The sequence below is a fragment of the Notamacropus eugenii genome, chromosome 3 (genome assembly GCF_028372415.1).
Source record: "Notamacropus eugenii isolate mMacEug1 chromosome 3, mMacEug1.pri_v2, whole genome shotgun sequence".
In the NCBI taxonomy this organism is placed as follows: Eukaryota; Metazoa; Chordata; class Mammalia; order Diprotodontia; family Macropodidae; genus Notamacropus; species Notamacropus eugenii.
This window is the reverse complement of record NC_092874.1, coordinates 118,936,374-118,963,620: the sequence shown is the minus strand read 5'-3', so window position 1 is coordinate 118,963,620 and position 27,247 is coordinate 118,936,374. Positions and strand designations below refer to the sequence as shown.

The 27,247-nt window shown below is 43.5% G+C and overlaps 1 protein-coding gene and 1 long non-coding RNA gene across 2 annotated transcripts in view; one reads left to right on the top strand and one right to left on the bottom strand.

Annotated features, from left to right (window-relative positions):
- Positions 1-24,729, bottom strand: part of PODXL (podocalyxin like) — a 55,197-nt gene extending 30,468 nt beyond the window's left edge. Inside the window, exon 1 of the mRNA XM_072650125.1 lies at positions 24,529-24,729. Coding sequence (XP_072506226.1) covers positions 24,529-24,592 — 64 coding nt within the window. The 5' untranslated portion in view covers positions 24,593-24,729. The remainder of the gene's footprint in view (positions 1-24,528) is intronic.
- Positions 23,802-27,247, top strand: part of LOC140530959 (uncharacterized) — a 65,998-nt gene continuing 62,552 nt past the window's right edge. Inside the window, exon 1 of the long non-coding RNA XR_011976200.1 lies at positions 23,802-24,236. This is a non-coding gene — a long non-coding RNA (uncharacterized lncRNA). The remainder of the gene's footprint in view (positions 24,237-27,247) is intronic.

Below are 27,247 nucleotides of genomic sequence, written 5' to 3'. Positions count from 1 at the left end.
TATTCAAGTACATTCACTCCTCCCATACCTAAAGTACACATACTTTTGGTATCCAACAAACAGCCCCCATAAGAATCAAGTTTGAAAACAACCTTGTTCAAAGTTTCATCTGAAGAGTCAGGTTTCCATCCACTCACCAATCCCTCATCCCCAAACTACCCCAACCCACACACAAACCCCAAGGCTGTGTAAACAACAACCTGTAGGTGGTGGTGGTGGTGGTGGTGGCAGCGGCTCTGGTGCTAGAGACCTCACTGGCCAGGCTCCATTCCTTGCCTTACTCAAACAGCAGCCCAAGGCCAAAGGGAAGTCCCCAGTAGACTGCTGTCAGTCCAAGGATAATAACTTCTGAAAAGTACTGGTGGGACAGTGAGAAAGTTTTGGCCTCTGAGGTCCCCCAGTGACTGACCTTCTTCCGTTCAGTGGACACTAATGACCAAAACAGTGAAGCACAGCTTTCCAAGTTTCCAATCTTTTTTTGTTTTGTTTTGGAGGGAATCCTCCCCCTTCCAGGAATTTCCTGCAGGTTCAAGGACAATCCTTTACAGAATCTGAGTTATTAGGATCCAAAATTAATGACAGGATCGGATTTAGAGTTGGAAGGAGCCTCAGAAACCATCTAGACTCCTCTCATTCTGTAAATGAGGAAATTGAAACCTAGAGGACGATCACAAAGCAAGGTGTGAAGGAGCAAAGGGGGAGTCAGACAGGTCCCGGGTCTAACTTCTGAGGCTTCTTCCAGTGTATCATTCTGCTACAGAAGCTGATGTCCAATGGCTTTCGTTCAAGGTAATCTTTGAATTCTCCCTTATTTCACAAGCTCTGAAGCTTGTCCTGTAGAAGCTGCCCAAGGTACATGTGGCAATGATTCAAGTTCAGATTGAAGCTTCTGAGGAATTAATTCTTTTCATGGTTCCTCTTCCATCTGAAAGGTTTTCTCCAGCATCATCTCCCCTCCAGGAAATTCACTTGACAGAGAAGAGGAACAAGGGGATCGATCGCCTCAAATCAACACAAGAATAGGTTGTCATGTATCACGCACCTAATAGCATAACTTATCAATAAATCACTGACTTGAGACCAAATCCTTGACTTCTGCTGAATGCTCCCTGTAGGAAGCCTTGACAGCTTTGTCCTACTCTCTGGAAATTGGTAGCTGGGAACTCTATGCACTGATCCTTTGCTGGGCCTTCCCCAAGGTTCTAGGGAAGGAAGAGACACCCAATGGAGCATCTGAAATGTTTTCTTTGACTTCCAAATCAAGAATTTCTAGTTCTTGCTGAAGCTACTTCTCAGAAAAACCTGGTTCCCCGGGACCGCTGGCCAAGGAAGAAACAGGCAGCCACATCCTGGCTTGGCCACTGTCCTGCTGTGTGACAATGGAAAAGTCCTGTTGCTTTCCTGGGGGCCAATTTCCTCACCTGTAAAATTAGGGGATTGGCCTAGATTAGGGGTTCTATAATCTTGGAGGTAACCTGGAGTCTATACACTTTTAAAAAAAATATTCGGTAATTTTATTTCATTCTAACTGGTTTCCTTTGTAAACATATATTTTATGCAGTGAAAACATTCTAAAAAGAGGTCCATAGTTTTCAGAATATCCCAGGGGTCCATATCACAACAAGAGCTCCTTGCCTCTCCCACCTTCCTGTCCTCCTCTCCCCTTATATCTTCCTGGCTCCTTCCTGCTACTTCCCTCCTCTCCTGCTGCTCCCTGCCTTCCACCTTCTCTCTCCCTTACTGTAGTTGGCCCTCCTCTAATCTCCTGCTCACTTCTTTCCTCCTTTTCTCTCCCTTACTCCTGGCCCTCCTCTCTTCTTTTACCATCCCTTGTTCTGCCCTCCTCTCCCTCTCTATTCACTGGTCTTAGAAAACAGCAGCGACAAGGTCTCAGTGTTTGCTTGGTGCCTTGGCATTTAGCACAGCACTCAGCACTCAGTAGGCACTAAATTAATGCTTATTGACTACTGCCTGACAAATGGTCAGTGGTGGTTTGGGAGGGCTGTGTGACTAGTTTTTGCCCAAAACACACCACAACAGAAATGGTAGCCAGGAGTCTTCACTCCTCAAGGTGGGGCTCACTGTTTTGGCTCCAAAGGGAACTGGATTAACAATTTCTCCTGATACAGACAGCAAAATAAGGGCTTATGAGGTTCTGTGAAGACAACTAAGGCAGCACGTAAAGAAATCTTACAGGTAAATAAATATTTAACAAATGAAAATTGCTCCCACGTTTCCCTATCCCCCATGGGGGGGGGAGGGGAAATGGACGGGGGGACGGGGCAGAGGGTGGAGAATTCCTCTGAGAGTTAAAGGCAGGGCTCCTTTTAAACAATGCCAAGCCAAGTGCTGTTCGTGAGACTTTGGAGCTAACTAAGGAAGCCAGAGTTTCCTATGGGAGCCGCCCAGGGAAGTGAGTTGAGGCTTGGGTCCCAGCGAGAATCCTGTGTTGGAGCCAGGTGTCCTAAGAGCAGGCAGGCAGTAGATCCTCCAAAAGCTGCCAAGGCAAAGCCAGCTGCTTATGACATCATGGAGGAGAGACAGGACCAAACACCACATATAGAGTGATACAGCTCTGACATAAGCCTTCCGCTCAGAGGAAATGGGTTCGAAAGGAAACATTCCTCTCTGTGAAGCCCTGCATGCAGGTCACAAAGCAGTCTAGTGCCTGCTAATAACCCCTTCACTGCTAACCAGCCAAAATAGGACATGTAGGCAGTTTTAAAGGGATGAGAAAGACACATGCCCCTTTTCCTCCTCCCCCATTTTCTTACCCTTCCTCTCTCTTCATTCTCATTTCTTCCTTATCCATTTCCTTCCTCCTTTTTTCATTGGCCTGGTTGTCCTATACCTGGCAGGTCCTGAACCACCGGTAATGTCTAGACCAACTCTGTCTGGCTACTCCCTACTCAAGGCACTGGGAAGGAAATGATCAATGCATCAATGCCCTTTGAAGTGGGGGAAACATTTGAAGTGGAAGGAAACTACAGAGAGCTATTTCCCTGCATGACCCTGAATAAGTCACTGTCCCATTTGCAAAACGCAGGCCACAGAACGTTAAAACAAGTCCTCTCCCCCACCCCAACACACATTTTAGAAATGAAATGAGGCCCAGGGAAATTAAGTAGTTAGTCCAAGAATACATACCTAGTAGAGGATACAGGGGAATGGGAAACAGCTTACGTTCCCTCTCCCCAACTCTCCCATCCCTACAGGGGTAGCATAGACAATAGGTCAGACCCGAAGTCCAATTCTTCCGTAATGCCCCAGTGATCCTGGACCAATCATTGAGCCTCTTTGGGACTCAGTTTCCTCATCTGTAAAATGAGGAGGTTGAAGGAAGAGGTGGGAAGAGAGAATCTGGAACTTAAAATTTAAAAAGAATGGCAAAAGAAATGATAAATTTTTTTTGTTTAATGAGGGCAAGGTTTGGACTAAGTAATTATCATTTAATTGTCACTAATTAGGGAAGATGGAAATTGAGATAGGTCAACTGACTCCAAGATCAGCAGCATTTTGCATATTCCTCACTACCTTGCAGTGACCATGATGGCACAAAACCTGCCAAGCTGGACACACTCTTGAGAGAATTATCTGGAAGAGCTGGAAGACACATGAGGGAAGCTGAAAGGAAAATAAAGATGACAAGAACAGTTGGCAAAAGACAAGAAACTGAAACAAAAGGCACTGCATTTTCTTATTTAAACTGACCTAAAGGCTTCTACCTTAAGGAGATCTCTGAGAAAAAAAAAAGAAAGCTCCCACATACACCAAAATATTTAAAACAGCACTTTTTTTGGTGCATCAAAGAACTGGAAACAAAGTACATGCTCCCTGGCTGGGGAATGGTTAAAGAAATTCAGTCCATGACTAATGAAAAGAAATGCTTGGGAAGGTGGCCTAGCGCTACCAGACCTCAAACTGTACTATAAAGCAGCAATTATCAAAACCACTTGGTATTGGCTAAGAAACAGAGAGGTAGACAAGTGGAATAGACTTGGCACTCAAGATGCAGTAGGCAAGGAATATAGCAACCTTCTGTTTGATAAACCCAAGGACCCCAGCTTCAGGGATAAGAACTCATTGTTTGACAAAAATTGTTGGGAAAACTGGATAACAGTGTGGCGGAAATTAGGCATAGACCCATACCTGACACCGTACACAAGAATAAAGTCCAAATGGGTACATGATTTAGGTATAAAGATTGATACCATGAATAAACTGGAGAAGCAAGGAATAGTGTATTTATCAGATCTATGGAGAAGGGAAGAATTCTTTACTAAAGGAGAGATAGAATGCATTATGAAATGCAAAATGGATAACTTTGATTACATTAAACTGAGAAGTTTTTGCACAACCAAACCCAATGCAACCAAAATCCGGAGGGATGTAGTAAATTGGGAAAGAATTTTTACAGCTAAGCTCGGGGATAAAGGCCTCATTTCTAGAATATATAGAGAACTGATCCAAATGTATAATCATACAAGTCATTCCCCACTTGATAAATGGTCAAAGGATATGAACAGGCAATTTTCAGAGGAAGAAATTAAAGCTATCTATAATCATATGAAAAAATGCTCTAAATCACTATTGGTTAGAGAGATGCAAATCAAAACAACTCTGAGGTACCACATCACACCTATAAGATTGGCAAACATGACAGAACAAGAAAATGATAAATGCTGGAGAGGATGTGGGAAAGTTGGAACACTAATTCATTGTTGGTGGAGCTGCGAGCGCATCCAACCATTCTGGAGAGCAATTTGGAACTATGCCCAAAGGGCTACAAAAATGTGCATACCCTTTGACCCAGCAATATCGCTACTAGGACTATATCCCCAAGAGATCATAAAAATGGGAAAGGGTCCCACATGTACAAAAATATTTATAGCAGCACTCTATGTAGTTGCCAAAAACTGGAAGTCAAGGGGATGTCCATCAATTGGGGAATGGCTGAATAAATTATGGTATATGAATGTAATGGAGTACTATTGTGCCATAAGAAATGATGAACAAGAAGACTTCAGAGAGGCCTGGAAGGACTTATATGACCTGATGCTGAGTGAAAGGAGCAGAACCAGGAGAACTTTATGCACAGCAACAACCACAGTGTGTGAGAGTTTTTTCTGGTAGACTTAGATTTTTGTAATAACACAAGAACTTCTTACCAAAAAAAAAAAAAAAAATCCCAATGGAGGATCTCAAGGCAAAATGCCTGCCACACTCAGAGAGAGAAATATGGAAGTCACTCACATATTGTAGCAGATCATGTTTGTGTATGTGTATGTGTTTGTGTATCATGTTCTGATTTGTTATACGATTTCTTTCATTTATCTTAGTCTGACTACATAGCATGACTATAGTGAAAATATACTCAATAGGAAAGTATATGTAGAATCTATACAGAATTGTATGCAGTCGTGGGGAGGGAGGGGGGGAGTGGGGGGTAGGTGGGGGGGATAAAATCACAATTGTATGGCAGTGATTGTTAAACATTACAAAATTAAAAAAAAAAAAAAGAAATTCAGTCCATGAATGTAATGAATTATTATTGTGCTGTTTAAAAAAAGATAAATGATACAGAAAAGAATGGGAAAATGTATATTAATTGATGCATCATGGAGCAAACATATAATGAATGTGACAAGAAAAAGAAAAAACCCCAAACAGAATATAAAAGTTACATAGTTATAAAGAATAAACCTGGTCCCAAAGAAGAGATATGAAAAGACATCTCCCCACCTCTACTTTGCAGAGGCAAGAGGTCCACGGGTTTGGGATACTGACTATATTTAGACTTTTTTTTGAATGTCTTTTGGGTCTGTTATTCACAGATCATATATTTAAAGCTGGGAAGGTTCTAATAGTCAGCCAGTCCAAACCTCTCTTCCCGTATGCTGGGTTCATGACCCCAGTATTATCCTCCCTAACTCTCTCCCACCTCACATATCCACTTGACAATGCTACAGCTTGGTGTTTTTACCCCCACCATCTGATACAGCCAATCCTCTTGTCTCCCACAGATGTTCAGGCCCTTATTATCTCTTCCCAAGATTATTTTAAGACCCTCTGGATAGGTCTCTCTGCCTCAAGTCTCTAACCATTCCAGTCAATCCTTCACTCTACTGATAAAGTGATTTTCCTTAAATACATCTGACCATGGTCAATCCCCTACTCGATAAATTCCAGCGTCTCTCTATTGGCTCTAGAATAAAATATAAACTTCTCCAAATGTTCAGCTTTTAAAGCTTTTCACACCTTGACTTCAATCTAACTTTCCAGTCTCATTGAACATGATTTCCTCTTGAAGAAAAAAAAAAAGGTAGAGCCCAAGTGGCCTTTCTTTGTTCCCCATTGAGGCCTGGCCATCCCCCATCCCTGGAATGCATCCCTTCCCAAAAGTCTTTCCTGAAAACCTTTCCCAGCGGTCTCAATTTCTAGTGCCCTCTCATTTAACCTACCTTTTATTTAATTATTTCATATTTTTCTTTACATTTCTTTTGCATATTCTTAAGTATCTCATTTTTTCTCCCATTACCATTTAAGCTCCCTGTTAGCAGGGAATTGTTTCACTGGTCAGATGCCCATCTCTAATACCTAGCATAGTGCCTGATACATAGATGTTTAATTAATGTGTGGTAAATTACTGAACCATCTTACTTTACAAATTAAGAAACTGAGGCCCAAAGAGGTCTACTGATCTGCCCAAGGCAACAAGGGTGTGAAGGTATAGAGCTAGAATGTGAACCCAGGTCCAAAGTTTGGATTGGGGCCACTGTAGAGGTGTTACAAATGAACAATCTGGCTGATTTTTTAAAGTACTCATGGGTCAGGAGAACATTATACACAGTAACAGCAACACTGTGTGACGGTCACTATGAATGACTTAGTTACGCTGATCAATACAATGACAACCCAGTTTCAAAGGACTTAAGAAAAACGTTAACTCCACCTTCAGGGAAAGAACTGATGAAGTCTGAGTGAAGCCTGAAGCACATTTTTCTACTTTATTTTTCTTGCTTTTTTGCCATATTGCTGACATGAAATGTTTTGCATGATTTCAATATGTATATTTGCTATCATGTTTCTTGCCTTCTCAATGGGTGGGGGACAGGTGCGAAGGAGAGACTTTTGGAATTCAAAAATGTTTTTAAATGTTAAAAATAAAAAATGAATTTATTTTAAAAACAAACAAGTATTCACTGGAGACAACTTTCCTTCTCCAAACCCAGACTAAGGCTGAGAGGTCACATAATATCTCAGATTACCTTCAACTTATCTACCTTTCTGAACCTCAATTTCTCCTCTCTAAATGGGACAAATTTAAAAATCCATATTCTAGCTACTTCACAGAGCAGTTGTGGGGAAAAAAGGAGTACTTGGCAAACCTTCCAGTAGAGCAATATGAATTTCCTTTTCTTCCTCTATCTCGCTCTGGCATTCTGTGCTTTGCTTTGCCTGTGGTGTCAGACTGTGACATCACTGCCTTGACAGAAACAAAAACTCAATTCTGATGCCAGGCCTGGGACTTTCCCTGAGGTGCAGAGGTAGAATCTCAGAGCAACAGGGAATAGGACAGGATACAATGCAGAAGCCAAACCATGCCCACCCAAGCAGAAGGATGAAAGGTCAGCACTGAGTTGCTGTAAACCCCTTTCAATAAAGTATGGGCAGTTTACTGAAAAAGCAGCCAACCCTACAGTATGTAGCACTGGGGGTGCTTCACCCAGATGCACAGAGCTCTGGGCAGGGGCTTCAGGGAAATGGTTGTTTGTGTTCAAGGGAGTGAAGCAGGGCCCTATCAACAGGGAAATACATGGCCAAAGAGATTTATGAAGGAGTTGTGATGTCACTGGGACTTAAAAATTAATGACTATAAAACGAAAGAAGTAATGAAAGCGAAGAGTTCAAGTCAAGTCGAACAGATATACATAAAATGATAAAGAGGAAAACAAGCAGAAGGAAAACGGTTTTAATAATGACCACAAGGCTGTAAAGGAAACCATTTTTGAAAGATGTCAGAATTCTAATGAATGCAGTGAACAATCTTGACTTGAAGCAGACCTTACTCCTTTTGGCAGAGGGGTGAGTGGGCCACAGGTACAAAACAAGTCATACACCACCAGACACGGATGGCCTGTGTTTTTCTTAATTTTACTTCATTTGGGGGAAGTAGGTAGGGTTTTGTATAGGAAAAGCATTGAAAAGAAAATGAGGGAAGTTACATTTTTAAAAATGCATCAATAAAACAATTAAAAATAATGTCTGTGATCTTATATTTTTTACAGTTCTAAGTCAGTTATGTGGCCATAAAGATGTATGCTCTGCAAAAAAAAACCCCAAAAACAAACAAACAAAAAGCCTTTTAACCTTTCTCATTTTTGGAAGAACGTCCCATCTATTTCTACTACATTTCTCTGAACTTCAGTATTGCTCTTGGGCCCTGGAAATGATCACAGATGATGTGACTAAGAAGTCCTAATGTAGGACACAAATAACTATATTTTGAAAGATACAGTGTGTGTGTGTGTATATATATATATGCATATATATGTGTGTGTGTGTGTATATATATCTATATATATATATATATCTATATCTATATCTATATATATATATATATATCTATGTGAAGAAGCCCACTTCTATTTAATTCTTTTAAGATGAAGTGAATCACGCATAATTACTTTAAAGAGCTCTAACAATAAGTGAAGAATGAAGGGCATGTGGATATCATTTTACCATAAGTAAACTGAGGTACCAAGCACCTCCCACTCAGCTAGACTCATGCAACGTAGCAGGCCTATCCAGACACAGATACTATACTTTTTTATCTCTGACAAAGCCATTTCTTCCACCATTTCCCCTGTGGGGGAAAGAAATTCCCTCTGAAATTTACATTGGATGATGGTGTTGTCATCACCTTTAGACCAAAAGTTACCCAACATAATATAAAGGAGAAATTTTTTAAAATGCTAATTTCATGACCAACAAGACAGTGAGGACATTGAAAAGATGCAGAGGACAAGGGCTGGGGTTCGAGATCGTGATAGCAAAGACACTGTTCATGTCAGACAGGGCGGAAGTTGAGAGATCTCTAGGAATGGTTCATAAGCTCAGGAGGTAGAAGGCAGCCACATTTCTCCATGAAGAGAATCTAGGGAAAATGCACCTCGATAGACAGAATGAAGGGAGAGCTTCACAGGGTGGGAAGTTTGAAAACCAAATATCACAGCAGACACCACTAACCCCGGTCCCCTGCCAACCACCAACCCACACTGAGCCAGCCAGTCTTGAAAAGTGAATTGCACAGAAGATCTGACCAACAGGTCGCTTTCCTACTCACAAATTAAGGGCTTCCTAGTACTCACAGGATATTTCTGCTTTAACTGATCTTTTCTGACCTTTTTCATATTTTTAATTCTATTTTCTATTTAGTAATTATTCCAGTCAAACTGGGACAAAAATATTCCCTTATCTTGTGCCCTTTTCTGCCTCCCTGTACAAAAGCCTGGAAAGAGCTCACTCGTCTTGTATGTAAATTGTTACTTACTGATTGTCTCTTATTCATTTTTTCAATAAACATTTATTAGGTACCTACTACACGCCCCGAACTTGTGCTTAGGGTGGAGGAGACCAAAGACAGTCTTTGCCCTGAAGGAGCTTACACTCCAACTGGAACATAAGATTCTTGAGAGCAAAGAATTTTTCTGCCTTTTTTGGGCTTAGCACCAATACCAGCTCAGTAGTCTGCTATCTAAATGCTATTTCCATCTAACTACCAAAGTACTTACTTTACAGAGTAGGGGGAAAAAACAAAATTGATCCAAATGAAAAAAGGTCAAGAGTCTCAAGGGAAATGATAAAAAAACCAAGTGGGATAGAAAGGGAGATGCTACAAAGCTGTAATCAACAAAACCATTTAGTGCTGGTTAAAAAAATAGAGGTGACTCAATGGAACTGATTAGGTACACAAAATGCCTGTGCAATTACTGTCCCATTTCTTTCTCTACCTCCTCCACAAGCTAATCCTCTAGTGCCTTTACCATCTCAGTGATAACAATATAGCATGTTGGCTCTCAGTCTCTTTCTCTCTCTTTTGATGGCCCACCTGCCCCTTTCTCTGGTCATGTGTTTTTGGTGATGTTTTTATGCCACTTCTCTTAAGGCCAATTCTTTGTTGGCCGTGTTGCACAGTTATTAGATGCAACCATACACTTTTCTATTGTCCTTTGAGTTACTTATAATTCTTCTCCTTTCTGAGAGAGTGATGCCTGATGATTCATATCCATAGCCTGACTGGGAAAATACGGCTTGGTACAGTGGGAAGAGTGCTGGATTGGGAGCCAAAGAACCTGAGTTCATAACCTGGCTTTACCATATGCTACCTGGCCAATTTTGGGCAAGTTACTGAACTAGAAGGGATTGTTTCCTCAACTGCAAAGTGAGAGGAAATGACCCTTACAATTTTGAAATCTATGAAATTATTACATTTTTTTTATTTTGAACTTAAGTAAAATAAAAATTTTAATAAAATAATATTAATTAATAAAATATAAAATCATACACACGGTGAAATAGGAGAGAATTGTACATGAAACTGTAAATCTATTATGTAGAACTTTTTGTTTTACGCATATCCTAAATTCAACATATAACTTTGGTCTTGTGATATTAAAGAGATGGACTTTGGCAGCAGCAAGCAGTTTGGGACCAATGAAAGCAATGCACCTTTTTTTTTTTCAAATGCAAAGCAAGACTATCTTCTCCTTGTTGTCAACCCCATCCAATTTCATATCCATGGCTGGCAATATATAATTTTATCCATTGTTATATATTTCATTATCTGGAGGAGCAACCAATTAGTACAAAATCATTTGGAAAAACCTCACCAAATCAGTTTTATGATGGGTTTTTTGGGTCAAGACCTATGTTTTCATCAGAATAGAGACCTTTATACTAAGGCAGAGAGGGAACCCATCTCTAATTTGTAGTCCTGGGCAGCTGTCTAGTCAACACTGCCCAATGTCACTCACAGCTAGAATGTGTCAGAGCGAAGGCTCTTGTTCCATCAATCAGGACACCTACTAGAGCACTAGAATGTCAGCATATATACCCATGTTTTACTAAAACTTTAACTCAATATTTGGTGAAATTCCTAACAAAGTTATTTCTGGTCAGTCCTCTGCATCCCTGGAGCTTATATCACTCTAATACATGGACAGGAAATACCTTGGTAGAAAATTTTTCACTCAAAAGAGATGCTGTGATATTTTCTCTGCCTCTCAGTCAGTTGTGGATCCAAAAAGATAAGTGATCTATTACACAAAATAATCTTCCAAAAGACTATTGATGCACAGTGTTCTGGATTACAGAATGTTACCAGTTTAAATGTTGATTGGGTATGGTTGGACCTGTTGTTAACATTGGGCATCAGTACAATGTTGCCTGCAATTAATGTTACTTTTGCTACAATGCTTGAGGTGGCTTGACCACATCTGTAGGCTGTTTATTCAGAAAGTAGGATCCTGGTGGAGATAGGAGGGTAGCCTGAGAGGAAGCATCTCCTACTATAAACTGAGATGTTCTGGGAAATGGCTGCTGACCAGGGGGAAAAGAAAATAGCTTCTCTTACCTCACCCAGGCTCATCTCCCTGAGGGTATTTTGCAGCACAGGGAAATTGTGGGGAGCTTGGTTGGGATTTTCCTTAAGGAATTTGAGCAGGGTTTCATTACTAGGGAGTGCTACAGAGTTTCAGGGCAGAGTTTCACAGAATTTGAAGAGAATTCTGTTGCCATCTACTCTCATAGACCAGACTAGAGGAAAGGTTACACTGAGACAACATTACACTGAGACAACACAGTACAAGTAGTTACTTACTTCCAAGCTTTTGCTTTAAAATCTCCATTAAGGCTGACCATTCTATCTCTCTAGGCATCCCATTTCACTTGTGAGTGGCTCAAACCTAAATCTGCCTCCTTCCAAAGAGCAAAGGCAGACTTAGAACTATTTGACTTACCCAGAATCACCCAGAAAGAATGTTAGACTTAGCAAGAAGATCAGGGTTTGAATTCTGGCAAACTCATCAAACTTTTCCAAGCCTCAATTTCCTCATCTATAAAATGGGGATATTAACACTTACACTACCAAGTACAGAACTGTTGTAAGGAAAGTTACTCTGTAAACCTTAAGAGTAATTGCCGAAAGTGTGTGTGTTTGTCCTTTGTTGCTGAAGAAGACCATGCCATCAGAGAAATGAGGACATGACTTAACACTTGACTTTGTTTTGAGTGAGGGAGGGCTGTGCAGGTCACCAGCCTCACTTCTCCAGAGCCATCTGAATCCAGTGACCAGATATTCAGCAGGATGACTGGAGATGACCCAACATGAGGCTAATGGGCTTCAGTGACTTGCCCAAGGTCACAAAGCTTGTGAGTGTCAAGTGTCTGAGGTGAGATTTGAACTCAGGTCCTCCTGACTGCTGCACTGGTGCTCTATTCACCGCACCACCTAGCTGCCTCTAAAAAGCAAACCCACTTTAAATCCCCATACTTTGATCAAAAGCCATGACCCAAGTTCCCAGAACCCAGTTTCCCAAGTGCTGTCCAGAACTACTCCTCTCTATTCCAATCCCCCCATTCCCAACTCTCCAAATGCTGCATCACTCTCATAGATCTTCTTCTCTTACTATGTTAAGGGGCATGGTCTTCCTGCCACTACAATTGGCGGATGGGGTGCAACCCTAAGCCCAAGGAAACACAGAGCCAGTCAACTTGTGAAATAGAATGAGAATGCAAAAGGGTGGTACAGCAGGGAGACCGGGTGTGGCCAGTGGGCACAGCTTGGATTGGGAGTATCACTAGGTCAGGCCCAGTACCCTTCCTATGATTAGTGAAGCTGATATCGAGGAACCAGGCAGGAAAGGAAGAGGCAGACAATATATTTTCTGTGATAGGCTTGCATCACAAGCCTGACACTTCAGTGCTTCAGTTTACCCAAATGGTAAAAATGATGTATACAGTTGTTTGCATGTTAAACCAAGCTCCTTGAGTAAAGGGTTTTTCCCCCTTTCTTGCACCTATAAAACTTTTAAACTTATTAAAAACTATTTTAAACTTATTAAAACTTAACACAGTTGCCTAGCCTATAGAAGGCTAGGTTAATGCTAGCTGACTATGTCCCAAAAAAGAAATGAATACGTATTAGGCAGTGAGGAAGAGCTTGGGAAGGACTAGATTATATATTACATCATGTGTTCATGGGCTCTACTCTGCAGCTTCACTGCAGGTGGCCCAGGTTTTCAAAGGCTATGCCAAGATATGCCAAGCCCTATTCCAGTTGTGAAGGTTTGGAAGATGACCCCTAATGGGACCATGTATCTGTTGTCTGAACACTAGCCTGTAACATGATCACAACCAGGTTGGTCTTCAACCCCAGTAACTCATAAAGAGTTGGATGAGTGTCTTGAATTTTGAAACAGATAAAGAGATTCATATATTGGACAAATACTTCACTTTAAGCAAGAAATACACCATGGAAAAGTTGTGGGTATCATCTAAACAGCAAATATGGCACACACACACAAAAAAGACAAATGTTGGAGAGGCTACAGAAAAGAATGATATTAACTGATGCAAAGTAAAGTGTGCAGAACCTAGAGAAAAATATATTTGGTAACAAAGCTATAAAAACACCTGCAAGTCTTAAGAACTCCAACGAATACAGTACTGTGCCAGTATTACAGAGAAACACGGATGACACAATGCATGCTGCCCACCTCCCGATGGAGAAGGGATGGATTCAGGGTACAGATGGAGGTATTTGGTTTTTAAAGCACAGTCAATGTTGGAATCTGTTTTGTTTGAATATGTAGTGTTCCCCAATTCCCCCACCTCAAGATACTTTTAAATGGAAAAAAATTTTAAAAAATTTAAGAACTCTGAAAAAACTCTAATCAACACAAGGACCAGTCAAGATTCCCAAAAACTAATAATGAAAAATAAAGTAAAATGAAAAATTATGCTATATGACTCTAATGGAATATTATGCCATAAAAAATGACAAGAGGGATAGTTTCAGAAAAATCTGGGAAATCTTGTATGAACTGATGCAGAATGAGGGCAAAAGAACCAGACGTGTACAGGGCACCCTTTTGTAATAAGATCTTCCAGCAGCATAAAAGACTAAATATCCGCATATTGGACTTGCTTAAAGAGAAGAAATATATCCATCATGGCCAACTAGTCCTGAAAAACCTGTCTCCTCATCCTGGCCACTGAACAATATTTTGGAGAGCAAGGCATGGCAGAGCCACCAAGGATATCTAAGATCTTCAGGGAAGCACATTAAGAGAAAAAGCCACTCGAGGAGGAAGAAGGGAGACCGCTCTGGCTATTTTACAGATAATCTTACTGGATCCTCAAGATATTGGGTTGACTCAATCTAGAACACAGCTTCCAGCCACACCCTGGAACATAAGAAACTAACAGTCCCTATGTCTGCAATATCCTTTTCACCTACTTGTTCTGAAGGAGCTCGCATGAGAAGGCAACCATTTCTCTTCTTTGTAGGGTGAGAAGACAACAGATGGGGAACTTTACAGAGACTATCAAATTGGTTGACATGTTGGGTTAGTTTTGCTGAACTGCTTTTTTCCCCTTTCTTTTTCATTCACTGTTATAAGTGTGTGTGTATAAAATTTAGAGCCCACTACTCAGATATATGAATCAGAAGGTGAATTTGGAACCAAAGTGGGACATTCTGGTCTGACAAGAGAACAAGAGTGGTTTTTTGATCTATAAAGAAATGTTGAAAATTCCCAGTGGAATTTTGGCAACTAGGTGCCACAGTGGATAGAGCAGCAGCCCTGGAATCAGGAGGACCTGAGTTCAAATCTGACCTTAGACACTTACTAGCTGTGTGACCCTAGGCAAGTCACTTAACCCTGACTGAGAGAGAGAGACAGAGAAAATTTCCAGTGGTTTACTAGTCTCTTCCACTCAGTCCAGGACACACAGGGAGTTCTCTCTTAGTTCTTATATGCTTTGGTGAGTTAGGGGAAGGGACATGTCTATGTCTCAGTTTCCCAAGAGAAATACAATCATGCTAATTCAATTACAGGGGAGCCAAAAGGACCATCCCTGAAGGAAGTACTTCAAAATCTCAAAGTAACCAACAGGGAGGGACATGATAACATAGGCCCTAACCATCCAATAGGACTTGGAGTCAGGAAGACAAGAGTTAAAAAAATAAGCTTTGAACACTTAACTAGTTCCATGACCCCATGCAAGTTACTTCTCTCATCCTCAATTTCCTCATCTGTAAAATGGAGATAAGAACCCCCCTTAGAGGGTTAAGAACCAGATGAGTTAACATATGTAAAATACTTTACAAACCTTAAAGAATTATATAAATGAATCTTAAGGGACACAAGACAACCCCCAAAGACCACCATCCCAGTCCTAGAATGCTCTAAAGTGCAGCGTACCACTCCTGAAGGGTACGTGGGATTTTTATAAAGCACTTAGCACAACACCTGGCCCATAAGTAGGTGCTTAATGAATCCTGATTCACCACGTGTGGATTGAGACAAAGCAAGGGCCCGCCTTCAGGATTCCAGTTCCACAGGAGTTGTGGAGTTCGTAGGGACCAGCAAGGAAGTGAGGAGTACCAGTCCATATGTTCCGCAACATCCTTTATCCAGATTCCTATTATTCCCATACTGGTAACCCTGTGACAGTGTCAAAAGTATGAGGTAGCTAACTGATGTGCTCAAACTCAAACAGAAACAGGGGCCACTAATGGGTACGTAGAATCCCTGGGACCACACTCTGAATGAGAAAACCACAGAAAGAGTGCTGCCAGCCCCAGCGTGGCCAAGTGTTAGATGCTTCCGATCTACAACTGGTTAAATGCTAAAGCACTGAATGAGTTAAATGCCTTTCCTAGGGATAACAAAGCCAATGAACCGCACAGGGAGAAATTCGAATCTGGGTCACCCTAACTTTTGGGCCAGCACTTTACCAACTCTGCTCCCTCTTACTGAGGATTTTATGGCACTTAAAGTTGCAAAGCACATCTTTTCATTTGACCTTCACAACACTGAAGGAGGGATGAGGAGCATTGTCACCTTTTCACAAATGTGGAAATGAAGGAGCAGGAGGACAGCTAGGTGGTGATGTGGATAATGCATAGCCTGCAGTCAAGAAGCCTGAGACACTAGCTGTGTGACCCTGGGCAAGTCACTTAATCCTGTCTGCCTTGGTTTCTTCATCTGTAAAATGAGCTGGAGAAGGAAATGGCAAACCCCTTCAGTATCTTTGCCAAGAAAACTCCAAATGGGGGTCACAAAAATTGGGCACAACTGAAAACAACTGAACAAAGACCAAGAAGGTGGTCATAGAGCTGGCAATTGTCAGAATCTGGATTTGAACCCAGGCCTGCCTGATTAAGCCTAGCATTCTACCCACTAGTCAAAAGACCTGGGTACAAATCTGCATGAACACTTGCGGACAAATCACATCTCTTGGATTCAGTTTTCTCAACAGTAAGATGCTGTTTGAGATGTCCTCCAGATCCTAAGTACCTTACTGCTTTCCTGGTGTTGAATGAATGACAATCCCTCCAGGAGGTAAGGAACCTTAACATGTCAGACAACACCCTTCTATTTCTCTAGTGGCACACTAACTCTCTGGGATGCAGAATGTGCAGAGAATGTTCTTTTAAATTTAATCTGCATTATTAAAATTATTAAAAATAGCATTTCCCCTTCCTATCACTTTATTAAGTCTAGACAATCAACAGAATGATAAATCAAGCCCTGATTTCTAGCCTTTGCCAATCAGTTCAATTCAGCCATCTCCAGCTTACCCGTGGGTGTAGCTAATATGCACCAAAACCCAAGGTAGCAGGAGTTTTTCCAGTAGTGAGTCACACGATAAAAAAAAAAAAAATGCTTTGGGGGGGATGTAAGAGATGCAACATAAATTTAATTACATAATTACATTTGGCTTCAATTATAATTACTAACTAATCCAAGCAGACCAGCATGATATCCTGGTGACAAGTCAATTACTCAAGGGTACCAGAGCAGGTGGTTAGGCTCACAGGTTCATGTGTGCCAGCTAATTAGATGACCATTTCCTCCCCTCTGCTCCCACTTAAAAATCTTATTCTGGTCTAACCTTGGAGTCATAAGCACGTGGCTTATAGATACGCTCAGCTAAAAACAGTAGATCTAGGAATTCAATCAGACCCCAGAGCTGCCCTGGATTTATATAGGATCACAGATTTAGAGTAAGAAGAAACCTAAGAGGTGACAGCAAGGTGGTGCAGTGTATAGAACGAAGGACCTGAGTTCAGATCTGACCTTGGACACTTACGATGTGGCCTTGGGCAAGTCATTTAAATTAACCTCAATTGCCTCAAAGGAAAAAAAAAGAAATAATCTTAGAGTTCATGCAGTCTGTCCTCATTTTACAGTTGAGGAAATTGAGTCTCAAAAAATTAAGTGGATTATTCATGGTTACAGAGGTAGAATATAACAGAACTGGAAGAAGAACCAAGGCCCAGCTGGCAAAGCCAGTACCCTTTCCAAAGCACCAAGATGATACTAGAAGAATTGCTCTCCAGGGAGACATACTGCCCAAAGGTGGTGAGCAGATCTTGCTGCCCAGGATGCATAACTCATGCTGCAAGAAATTCCTTTGGAAGGGGTCTGGGTCGACAAGGAATCCTCCCTTCCCTCATCCTAAACCAAGCCTGCCTGGGTTTGGGGCTCTACCCCACCCCACCAATCTTCCCAATTTCCAGAGAGGACTGAGGTCCTCTGAGGGCCCCACCCAGCAGGGAACTCAAGTCTGATCAAATACTAGAGGGAACAGCACACAATACCAAAAGTGATGTTACTATGTATCTTACCACATTCAGCCACTATATCCTACCTAGAGGTTAAAATCTCTAGGCTTACAGGGTTTTCTTTCACTGTATCACTTTTAACTTAATGGATTCCCTTACTACTTGGGTCGATGCTTACTACTGCTCCCCAAACTGTCATCTCTGGCCATCACAGACAGCTCTTGTGCCCTCACATGCCAGAATACACCAAAGCATCATATTTAGTCTAACACCAGGCAGCTACGTGGCACTGTGGATAGAGCACCCAGCCTGCAGTCAGAAATTCTCATCTTCCTGAGTTCAAATCTGGCCTCAGACACTGTCTGACCCTGGGCAAGTCACTTAACCCTGTTTACCTCAGTTTTCTCATCTATAAAATGAGCTGGGGGGGAAAAAAACCACTCTTGGACAAGAAAACTTCAAATGGGGTCACAAAGGGTCAGACACAGATTGAAAACAATCAACAAACAAGTCCAACACTGCTCATTAGACAGTTGGGAAAAGTGAGCCCCCAAAAGACAGAGCAGATTGTTATTTCAAAATCTCTCCATCACCCCCACCAACCCAATGCTTACCATTATATCATTTCCCCCACTTCTCCCACCCCCACACTCTCCAGAAGTCCCTTAGTTCATCTGAGTCCCTGGGTTATGGAATCGGGATCTAACTTTCATCCCCAAGCTCTGCTATTTACTGTCTGTATCTTGGTGGGCAAGCCATTTTGATCACTGAGAACCTTCATCTGTCAATTGATGGATTGGGGACAGTGCTTCTAAGGTGTCTTTGCTCATCTCACAAACCTTCTACCCTCCTCCTGACTTGGAGCTTTCACCAAGCGATCTCCCTCCCTCAATAACCCATGAACTTTGCTCCCTCCTCACTCCTCATCTCCTAGGCTTAGTGGTCCCATCTCTCCAGACTCCTTTCTTAGGACCCAGCGGCATCTTCTTCCCTGGCCCCTCCCTACCAGTTCCATCCCTTTACAAATCCAATTCCTTCCCATTCTTTCCTCCAGAAAGCCTTTGCCACTTTACAGTAGTTTACATTTACACAGGTTTACAAAGGAATGTTCTTTGAATGAAAATCCACTCTCTTCCCAGTCCTCTAGAATTCCCCACCAGCTGGTAGCCCTAAGCAGAGGCCTTTTTACACACCCATCCCCCCCATTAAAGGGTAAACTCCTAGAGGAAAGGAAGAGTAGGCAATTAATAAACACTTATTGACTGGCATCCATTTTCTCATTTGGCTCTCACAGTGACTTGAAGGTAGAAGGTCTAACTATTTTACAGGAGAGACTCAGCAGAATTGGCTGAAGCGTCCAAGTAGCCGTATGGGAATTCATGTCGTCAGGCTCAAAAGTCACAAAAGTCACAGCTGGTGGTGCAGAGGATAGAGCTGGAGCTGGGTCAGGAAGAGGAGAGTTCAAATTCAGTCTCAGATACATGCTGCCTGTATAACCCTGTGCTAGTGACTTAACCAGTCTGCCTCGGTTTTCCGCAACTTTAAAACCAGTATAATAATAGTGGCCACCTCACAGGGTTGTAGTAAGATAAAACGAGATCATATCTGTAAAGTCCTTAGCTCATTGACTGTCTTCCTTCAAAAGTCATGCCTACTCTACTGCTACCACTGCTTACTACCTGTACTCCAGAAACTTTCCATCTTTGAAAATCCATACAAAAAAAGTTATCCCCTTTAGGAAACCCTCCCTGATTGTGTCTCCCTCACTTTGCCCTTAGCACAAACTGAATAAATGTAGAAAAGTAAGAGTAATAGCTCATATTTAAAATGGCACCGTAAGGTCTATAAAGCTCTTTATGTTATCTTTTATTATTTATTATCTTTTATTTTTATTATATTATATATTAATATTTATTTAATCTCGGTAGAGCAACAAGCATTTATTATGTACTTACTATGTACCATGTTAAATTCTTAGGCACCATGTTAAACTAGGAGAATACAAATACAAGCAGAAAGGTCTTGACTGGCACCCAAGGTGACTTGGCTGGGGGAACACAGCTACACTGGGCAGAAGGGAGGTAGGGGAGAAAAGCCAATGTTCCTGACTCCCACCCACCTATTTCTTATTAGCGGATAGCCCTATGACAGCCTGGCAGAGTGATTAAATCATGGTATTTTTTTTTAATCACCTTATGAAACTGTATGCTGTGATATTAAAATGGCTAACCATGGCCCGGGTGAAGAGATGTGAGAAGGCATCTCCTCTCTTTCAGAGCATAGATAAGGGGTTTGGAGCACTACACAGACGGTCAGTTTTTTGGTTTGTTTTAGTAAGTTTTTCTGAACTTGTTTCCCCCCTTTCACTTCATCATAAGTGATGGGTTCTCTGAGAAGGGAAAGAACATTGGGAAAGGGATATGATGTTCTAAAAAGTACTAATTTTCTTTTAAAGAAATATTTGGTGGGCAAAATTTTTACCCACCGACTCCACTTCTCTCCCCTATCCTTTCCTTTCCCCTGCTGTGTCACCATCACTCCCAGTGGCTCTGGTGGAGTGAGAGGGAAGACCAAAAAAAAAGGTCATTTTTATATGCAAATATTTCTGGTATCTATATAAAACAATGGTCTAAGTATTGGGATCTAGCTTAGGTCTTGCTCTGGCATGAGAACGACCCTGTGTTCTTAAAAACTATACATACAGAGAGCAAACACTACAGAATAGGCTACACAATCAGACAGGGCATGTGTATGGTTGAGTTGGCCCACCAGAAATTCATCAAGTGAGAATTAGGGAAATCCCTACACTGTTGAATGACAAGAAATTGTTGAAATATTGGAGTCTAACATATAGAAAGGCAATGTATTGTTGTGGGTAAAACCATGGATTGGGAAGTCAACTAGACCTCAGGCATTTATTAACCAGGTGACCCTCAGCAAGTCCTTAAACCTCATCGTGGATCAGTTTCTTCATCTCTAAAATAAGAGGGTGGGACTCTAAATGTCCTTTCCAATAGGATTCTATGAAATATTGAAAAATAAAGAGGGAACAGTATTGAAGGAGAGAAGGAAAGCAAAAAAGAAGCTAAGTCAGGGTAGGCAGTGACTTGATCAAGTGATCTTTCCATTGGACCCTACTGCCTGGGACATTATCAGAGCTCGGAATAAGCTTTGCCCTTTCTCTAGACAAAGCAGCTGCGCAGAAGTATCCCATCCCCAAATCCCAAAAGGTAGAGAGAGTCCGAAGACTTTAGTTTCAATCCAATGTGTGGCGTATAGGAGAAAAAACCCCATGGTATTTGGAGTCAAGAGGACCTGGGTGCAAATCCAGAGTCAGAAACTCACTGCCTATAAGGACCATGGGAAAAATCACTCCACTTCTTTGGATGGATGTTTCTGTTTCCTCACTCATAATATGGAGGGGTTAAATAGATGAGGAAAGACTCCTTCACCAATGGTTTTATGTTTCTATTCAAGCTGTTTTCCTAATTGAGTAGAAAGGGTACGCGTACACCTAAGGTCCTCAGGGCTGATTTTCTTCTTTTTGTCTGTGACGAAAAGCAGCTGCTAATTATGTACCTGTTAACTGATTGCAATCTGGGCCAACCTCCCTTTTGTCCCTCTTAGGCCTCGATTTCAGGGCCCTTTTTTGGGGGGGGGGGGGGGCAGTGCTTTCATGTTTCAGCTTGAGCTAGTATGACCACAATAGTTATAGTCATATCAGACCCTTTGTGACCCCATTTGAGTTTTGTTGTGTTTTGGGAGGTTTTTTTGGCAAAGATACTGGAACGGCTTGCCATTTCCTTCTCCAGTTCATTTTACATATGAGGAAACAGGGACAAATGTGATTAAGTAACTTGCCCAGGATCACACAGCCACTAAGCGTCTAAGGCCATACTTGAACTCAGGATAGATGAGTCTTCCTAACTCCAGGCCAAGAACTCTATCCACTGTTTAAATGGTGCCTATATATGAACAGTCTCCACTGCCTCCCTGGCTATTTTTCAGCATGAAAATTTTCTGTTACAAGGAATAGCAACTGCCATGACCCCTTCATTTTACCTCAGAAACTTCTCCAAATTGGTACAAGACAAGGTTTATAAAGGATACTTGTGTCTTTAAGACACTCTGTCTATGTAAACAAAAGAATCTGGTTTACTTTTATCAGAAAAAAATGGCATAAATCACTGCTACCATCAAGCCTGCACCCCATCTTCTTGTCCTCTTACAGGATCCACACCAAGGATTCACGCAGATGCCATGCAAGGCCAGTTTACTGCAGCCACACCCTCCTCCCTGTCACCCTCAAAAGCTCCCAGCTGTTTCTGCTGGGGGGTAACAGAGGTGCCGCTGCTTCCATACTCCCCCTTTTCTCTCTACCAATACACAAATGATGATCTCACTGTTCCCACTGCAGACAAAATAATGGACAGAACCTTAGAATAACATTTCTAAAAGGTTTTGCTCGTCCCCTACCTTGCCAAGGGTGCTTCACACCCCACATACACTGCATTCAATAGGTTCCTCACCCTAATTATTTTTTCTCCTGAAGTCTTCCTCCCTACCCCAAGTCCTCAAAGCCCCCCATTCTTCCCCAGTGCACCACTCTCTGTCCAACAGTTTTTACTCTGTGTTCTCCAGTGGAGGAGGTGGGCAGTAATGACACCTTTTCCACATGTCTTATCTGAGGATGGATATTTAGGGCCAAGAGAATCTCTATTATTACTACTGTTCACAGTAAGGGTACCATCAGCTGACACTGTGCAGAAACTACACTTTTTTTCCAATGGTTTTTCAGGAGCATTTTATCATCTGCTGCACACAATAACCCTTTCAAATCGGTAAGGCAATTACTATTATCCCCATTTTAAAGTTGAGAAAAACTGAGGATGAAACAGTCCTAGCCTACATAAGACTCCACGGTAGGATGCAGCTGTTCACTTTTCACAATCTAACAGCACTGTCTGCACCTCTCTTTATGCACTGAACATGCTGTATAGTGGAATTATTAGTGTACAGATTTTACTTATCTCCCCTGTCCTCAGATTAGAAGGGCAGGAACCAAGTCTTAGCTAGGTCTTCCTCAAGGAGAGAGAATGGCAAAGATGGCAACTGTCTTATTTTTAAATGTAATAAACTGAGACACACAGATGCTGGTTGACTGGCCCAAGGTCACACAGAAAGGACAAATAGCTAACACTTCTCAGGCTGCCTTTTCCACCCCTCTGGAGCCTGTGACTGATTTCCCCATACTCCAGACATACAAATCCTGAGGCTAACTGGAAATCACCCCCACCTGGACACTGTTTGGAGGGCTGCGGTGGGGATTCTATTTCTCCAAAATCTGTCATCTGCAAAAAGAGTATATAAGCTTTCCTCATCCCTTCTGGCTCACCCTAACTGATCGGAGCGGCCAAGGACCTCACCAACCTGCAAGAAGCCCTTCTAGCTCGAATTCCCAGACCTCAGAGTCTCTCTGCTGTTACTTGTTTTTAAAGCCTACAGCCACATCTTTCTCTCAAGCCGGCATTTTTTTTTTACCTGCCAACTCCAGTTCTCTCCCTTCTGTCCTTTCCTCCCAATCCCCTGCATTGTCACCATCACTCCCCGTGGTTCTGGGGGTAAAACGGTTAATTGCTCTTCTCCCTCTGGAAAGTATAATCATAAATCTTGCGCCCAGGTGAGCATGGTGGATGGATTGTAAGGGTCCCTAGAGTCTAGAAAGATGCCCAGTGCCAACTTGATCTCTTCCGGTTTGGATCACTTGGGATTTTCTTCAGCTTTCTCAAGAGGCTGCCACTGCATTCACACCCCAGTCACACAATTAGGACTAGTATGGAGCTACGGGAAGGCGGAAGCCCAGGGTTCTCTAATGAGTCTGGGGTTCTAAAGGTCAGCAAGAAATAAATTCCTTTGTGTGTACAGAGGAGCTTGGAGAGACCCCCATGTAGGACTCCAGGGAGCCCCTAGGTGCCAGAGGAGTTCCCACAGGACTGACTACGGCCAGCACTCCGGGTGCTTAACTGAGTGGCCAGCAGAATTACTCCACCAGAAATTTATTTACAGCCGGCTCCATTCCCTACCTACCCGCCGACTCCCAGACGGTGACTTTAAATATGACTTCCTGCCTTAGCAACTTCATTCCCCGCCGGCCTCGGCCTTCTCCGTACCCCCAGCTCCATCACTTAGGAGATGTTTATGGCTTCCAACTCTCCCAAAGGAAAGCGATCAGACCGGAGGGGAGGGTGGGAAGCCAGGGGGCCGGAGGAAACCCGAGAGGCACGTGAATGCCCAGCCCGGCTCCGCCGGCCCTAGAGCCCCTCTGCAGCCGCCGAAGGCCGCTTTCTCCGGCCGATGGACCTCACACGTACTCGCAAAGGTTTGCACCTGCTTTCCCGGGGCGGGGGTGGGGCGTGTGGAAGCCCTAGGAGGCAGGCGGACCCAAGGTCAGGGCTCCACGCGTGGCAGTCGCCCCCGCTGGTCCAGTCTCCGAGGAGCTGGCCATGAGGGTGCCCCCCCAGGGCTCACCTCTGGGGTGCGAGCGCCTACACGCCCGCCTGAGCACCCCGAAGCTACGGGCTGAAAGAGGAGGGAGGTGGAGGAGGGTCTCTCCCGCGAGTCTCCGGAGGGGACGGGGAAGGAGGACGAGCCGGGGCCGGGCACGCACTCACCCCACGCGCTGGGCAGCACCAGCACCAGCACCAGCACCAGCAGCGGCGGCGGCGCCGAGCGCATCCTGTCCTCGCAGCCCGGGCCTCCGGAGCAGGTGGCCGCGGGAGTTGTGCCGGGCAGGCTCCGCTCCCGGGACTCCGGGCTCCGCTCCCGCCGTCCCCGGCGCCGCACCAGGCTGCTCCGGGCCGTCCCGCTCCCCGCCGCCGCTCCCCGCTGCCGCAGAGCCGGGGCTGGGGCGCCGCGCAGTCCGAGCGCAGCTAGCTCGCAGCCGGCGACGAGCCCGAGGGCACTGGGTGCTGCCGCATCCGAGGCGGGCTGGGCAGTGCTGGGGCGGGGGGCGGCGGCTGCGGAGCGCTTCTTCACGTAGTCCCGTCCCTCCTCCCCTCCCCCCCGGCGGCGGCGGGGCTGGGCGGGCACTCCGGTGTGGAACAATGAGCAGGAGGAAACTCCGCCCTGGGCGAGGGGAGAGCGGGCAGGGCGGGAGAGCCGGGGGCTGCTCCCTAGAGAGAGGGGCGCTGCCACCGGGCGTGCTGGGAGTTAGCGGGGACCCAGCCCTGCGAGAGAGCACCCACGTGTGTCGGGCTGGAGCGGGGCCGGGGCACAGGTGGTGCGAGCCGCGGCGCTCCCGTCCTGAGCCCTCGATCCGCTGCCCTGTGCACGTGGGGTGAGGGATGGTCCTCTCTGGGTAACTGTTGTGTGCCAGGGATGACCGAAGGGCCCCCCAAACACTCCCTTCTCAAGCGTTGTGCGTGATAGGCTGGCAGTGCCCAAGCAGCGACCCGCGAACCCGCACCCGTGGGGAGCCATAGCACGAGTCACTCGCACCCGTGGGGAGCCACAGTACAAGTCAGGGCTGCGTTAAACAAAAAGGCGACTGCCTCGGCGGGGCTCCACCGGCCCTCCCCGAAGGGAAAGTTGTGAAGTTGGAGGTTGCAGGGACGAGGAACTTAGTTTCCCCAAAAGTCAGCTGAAGAGATCCAATAAGAAGGCTAATAGCCTTCAGACTACAAGGGGATGTAAGATTCCAGGGCACAGGATCCCCAGATTCAATTCAACAAACATTTGTTTTACATATGAGAGAACCCAGCAAAGGCAGTTAGAAATAAAGATCCATCCTTAAGCCTTTACTAAGCAATTGTTCCGTGCTACATTGTGTGCTGGGCTGGGGATTTAAAAACCAAAATGCAAAGTCTCAGCCCTCCGGGAGTTTACTTTTCTCTGGGGATTAGGGGGGTGGAAACCGTCGAGGTTTAACACTGGCCCTACCTTCTAGGAACTTATCTACCAGGTCTAATAGTACTTATATAGAATAATAACTCTAATACCAGTCTGCAGAGAGGTCAGATCAAATAGAGTGGTCTGAGAGACTCAATTAGGCAGGGAAGGATTCTAGTGGGATGGATAGGGTGAAGAACCAGAAGGAAGTTGCATTTCCATTAGCCTGATAATAGGTAAGGGCCTGAAAATCTTCAACAATTAATAAAGGACAATAATTTTACTTATCTTTCTCTTTGAGCAATCCAGGATAACTAGTTGGAGAGGAGACTGGATTATGGTTAGACATAGGGTAGCAGACGGGGGATAAATGATGTGTCTTCAGACATGTGATAGAGATGTGTTTAATCTGGGGGGTCCAGGAGCCTTGCAAAATCCTCTGAGCTCAGGGTTTGATCTAGGGATTCCCATCTGTGCAAAAGCAGCGAGACCTGGAGCAGTATCTTGTTTTCCAGGCTGTTGGGCTCTGAGCATGGGAACTAGCTGACAGGCTTGTTTTTAACAGGAAGTTTCTGCATGGCTCATTCTGGCCTCATTTGCCAGGTATCATATAGGAAGGATAGAGGATGTTCCCTATAATTCTCTCTGTGTACATGTGACTTTAACGGTTAAGGAAAAAAAAATCTGCCTCCTCTTGTCAGCAGATTTGCTTCTTAGTACCCCCCCCCCCATCAAAAAAAAATGTGCCAGATTTCAAACTGGAACAATCTTTTGGAAAGACATCAGTTCTTTATGGAAGAGATGTGGCCTGACCTACAGTCATATGTTTGTGCATTTATGTACAAGGACATACCCATTCCACTGAAAAATGACAAAGTTCTATGCAATTAAGAGTTCATAAGGATGATATTTTGAAAAGATTGGGATGTAGCATATGTGCCATTTATTGCCAAATTGTGTGAACGTGAAAACAAAAGAGAAAATGAGCTAATGAATATGTTTCATCCTTCATCTACAACAATGTTGCTCCCTACTCACTGCTAATAGGACACATAATGTAAATTGTACCTGACCATTCTGTCCCTAGGAATAAAGATTGCCATGTTCCCTAACCTGGGCTCCCCTCCCCCCAATACCAATAGTAAAACATTTACAAAACAGCTTGTCAGGGGTAGGAGGTAGATTCTGTGACCACAGACCATCCACTCTGCAAAATTCACAGAATCAGTCTAAAAGCTGGAAGAGAACTCAGAGGCCATCTCCTCTAAACAAGGATCCTCTGTAACACCCCCAACAAATTGGTCATTGAGATGTTACTTGAAGGCCTCCAGTGATTCTAGATATTATTAATATTTTCTTTTTAAGCATCAGCAAACACTAGTATTTCAGTATTCAAAGAACAGAAAAGAGGCAGGTGGTGCTGCAGTGGGTGGAGCATTCAGGACTTAGATTCAGGAAGATCTGCATTCAAGTGTGGCCTTAGATACTTACTAGCTATGTGAC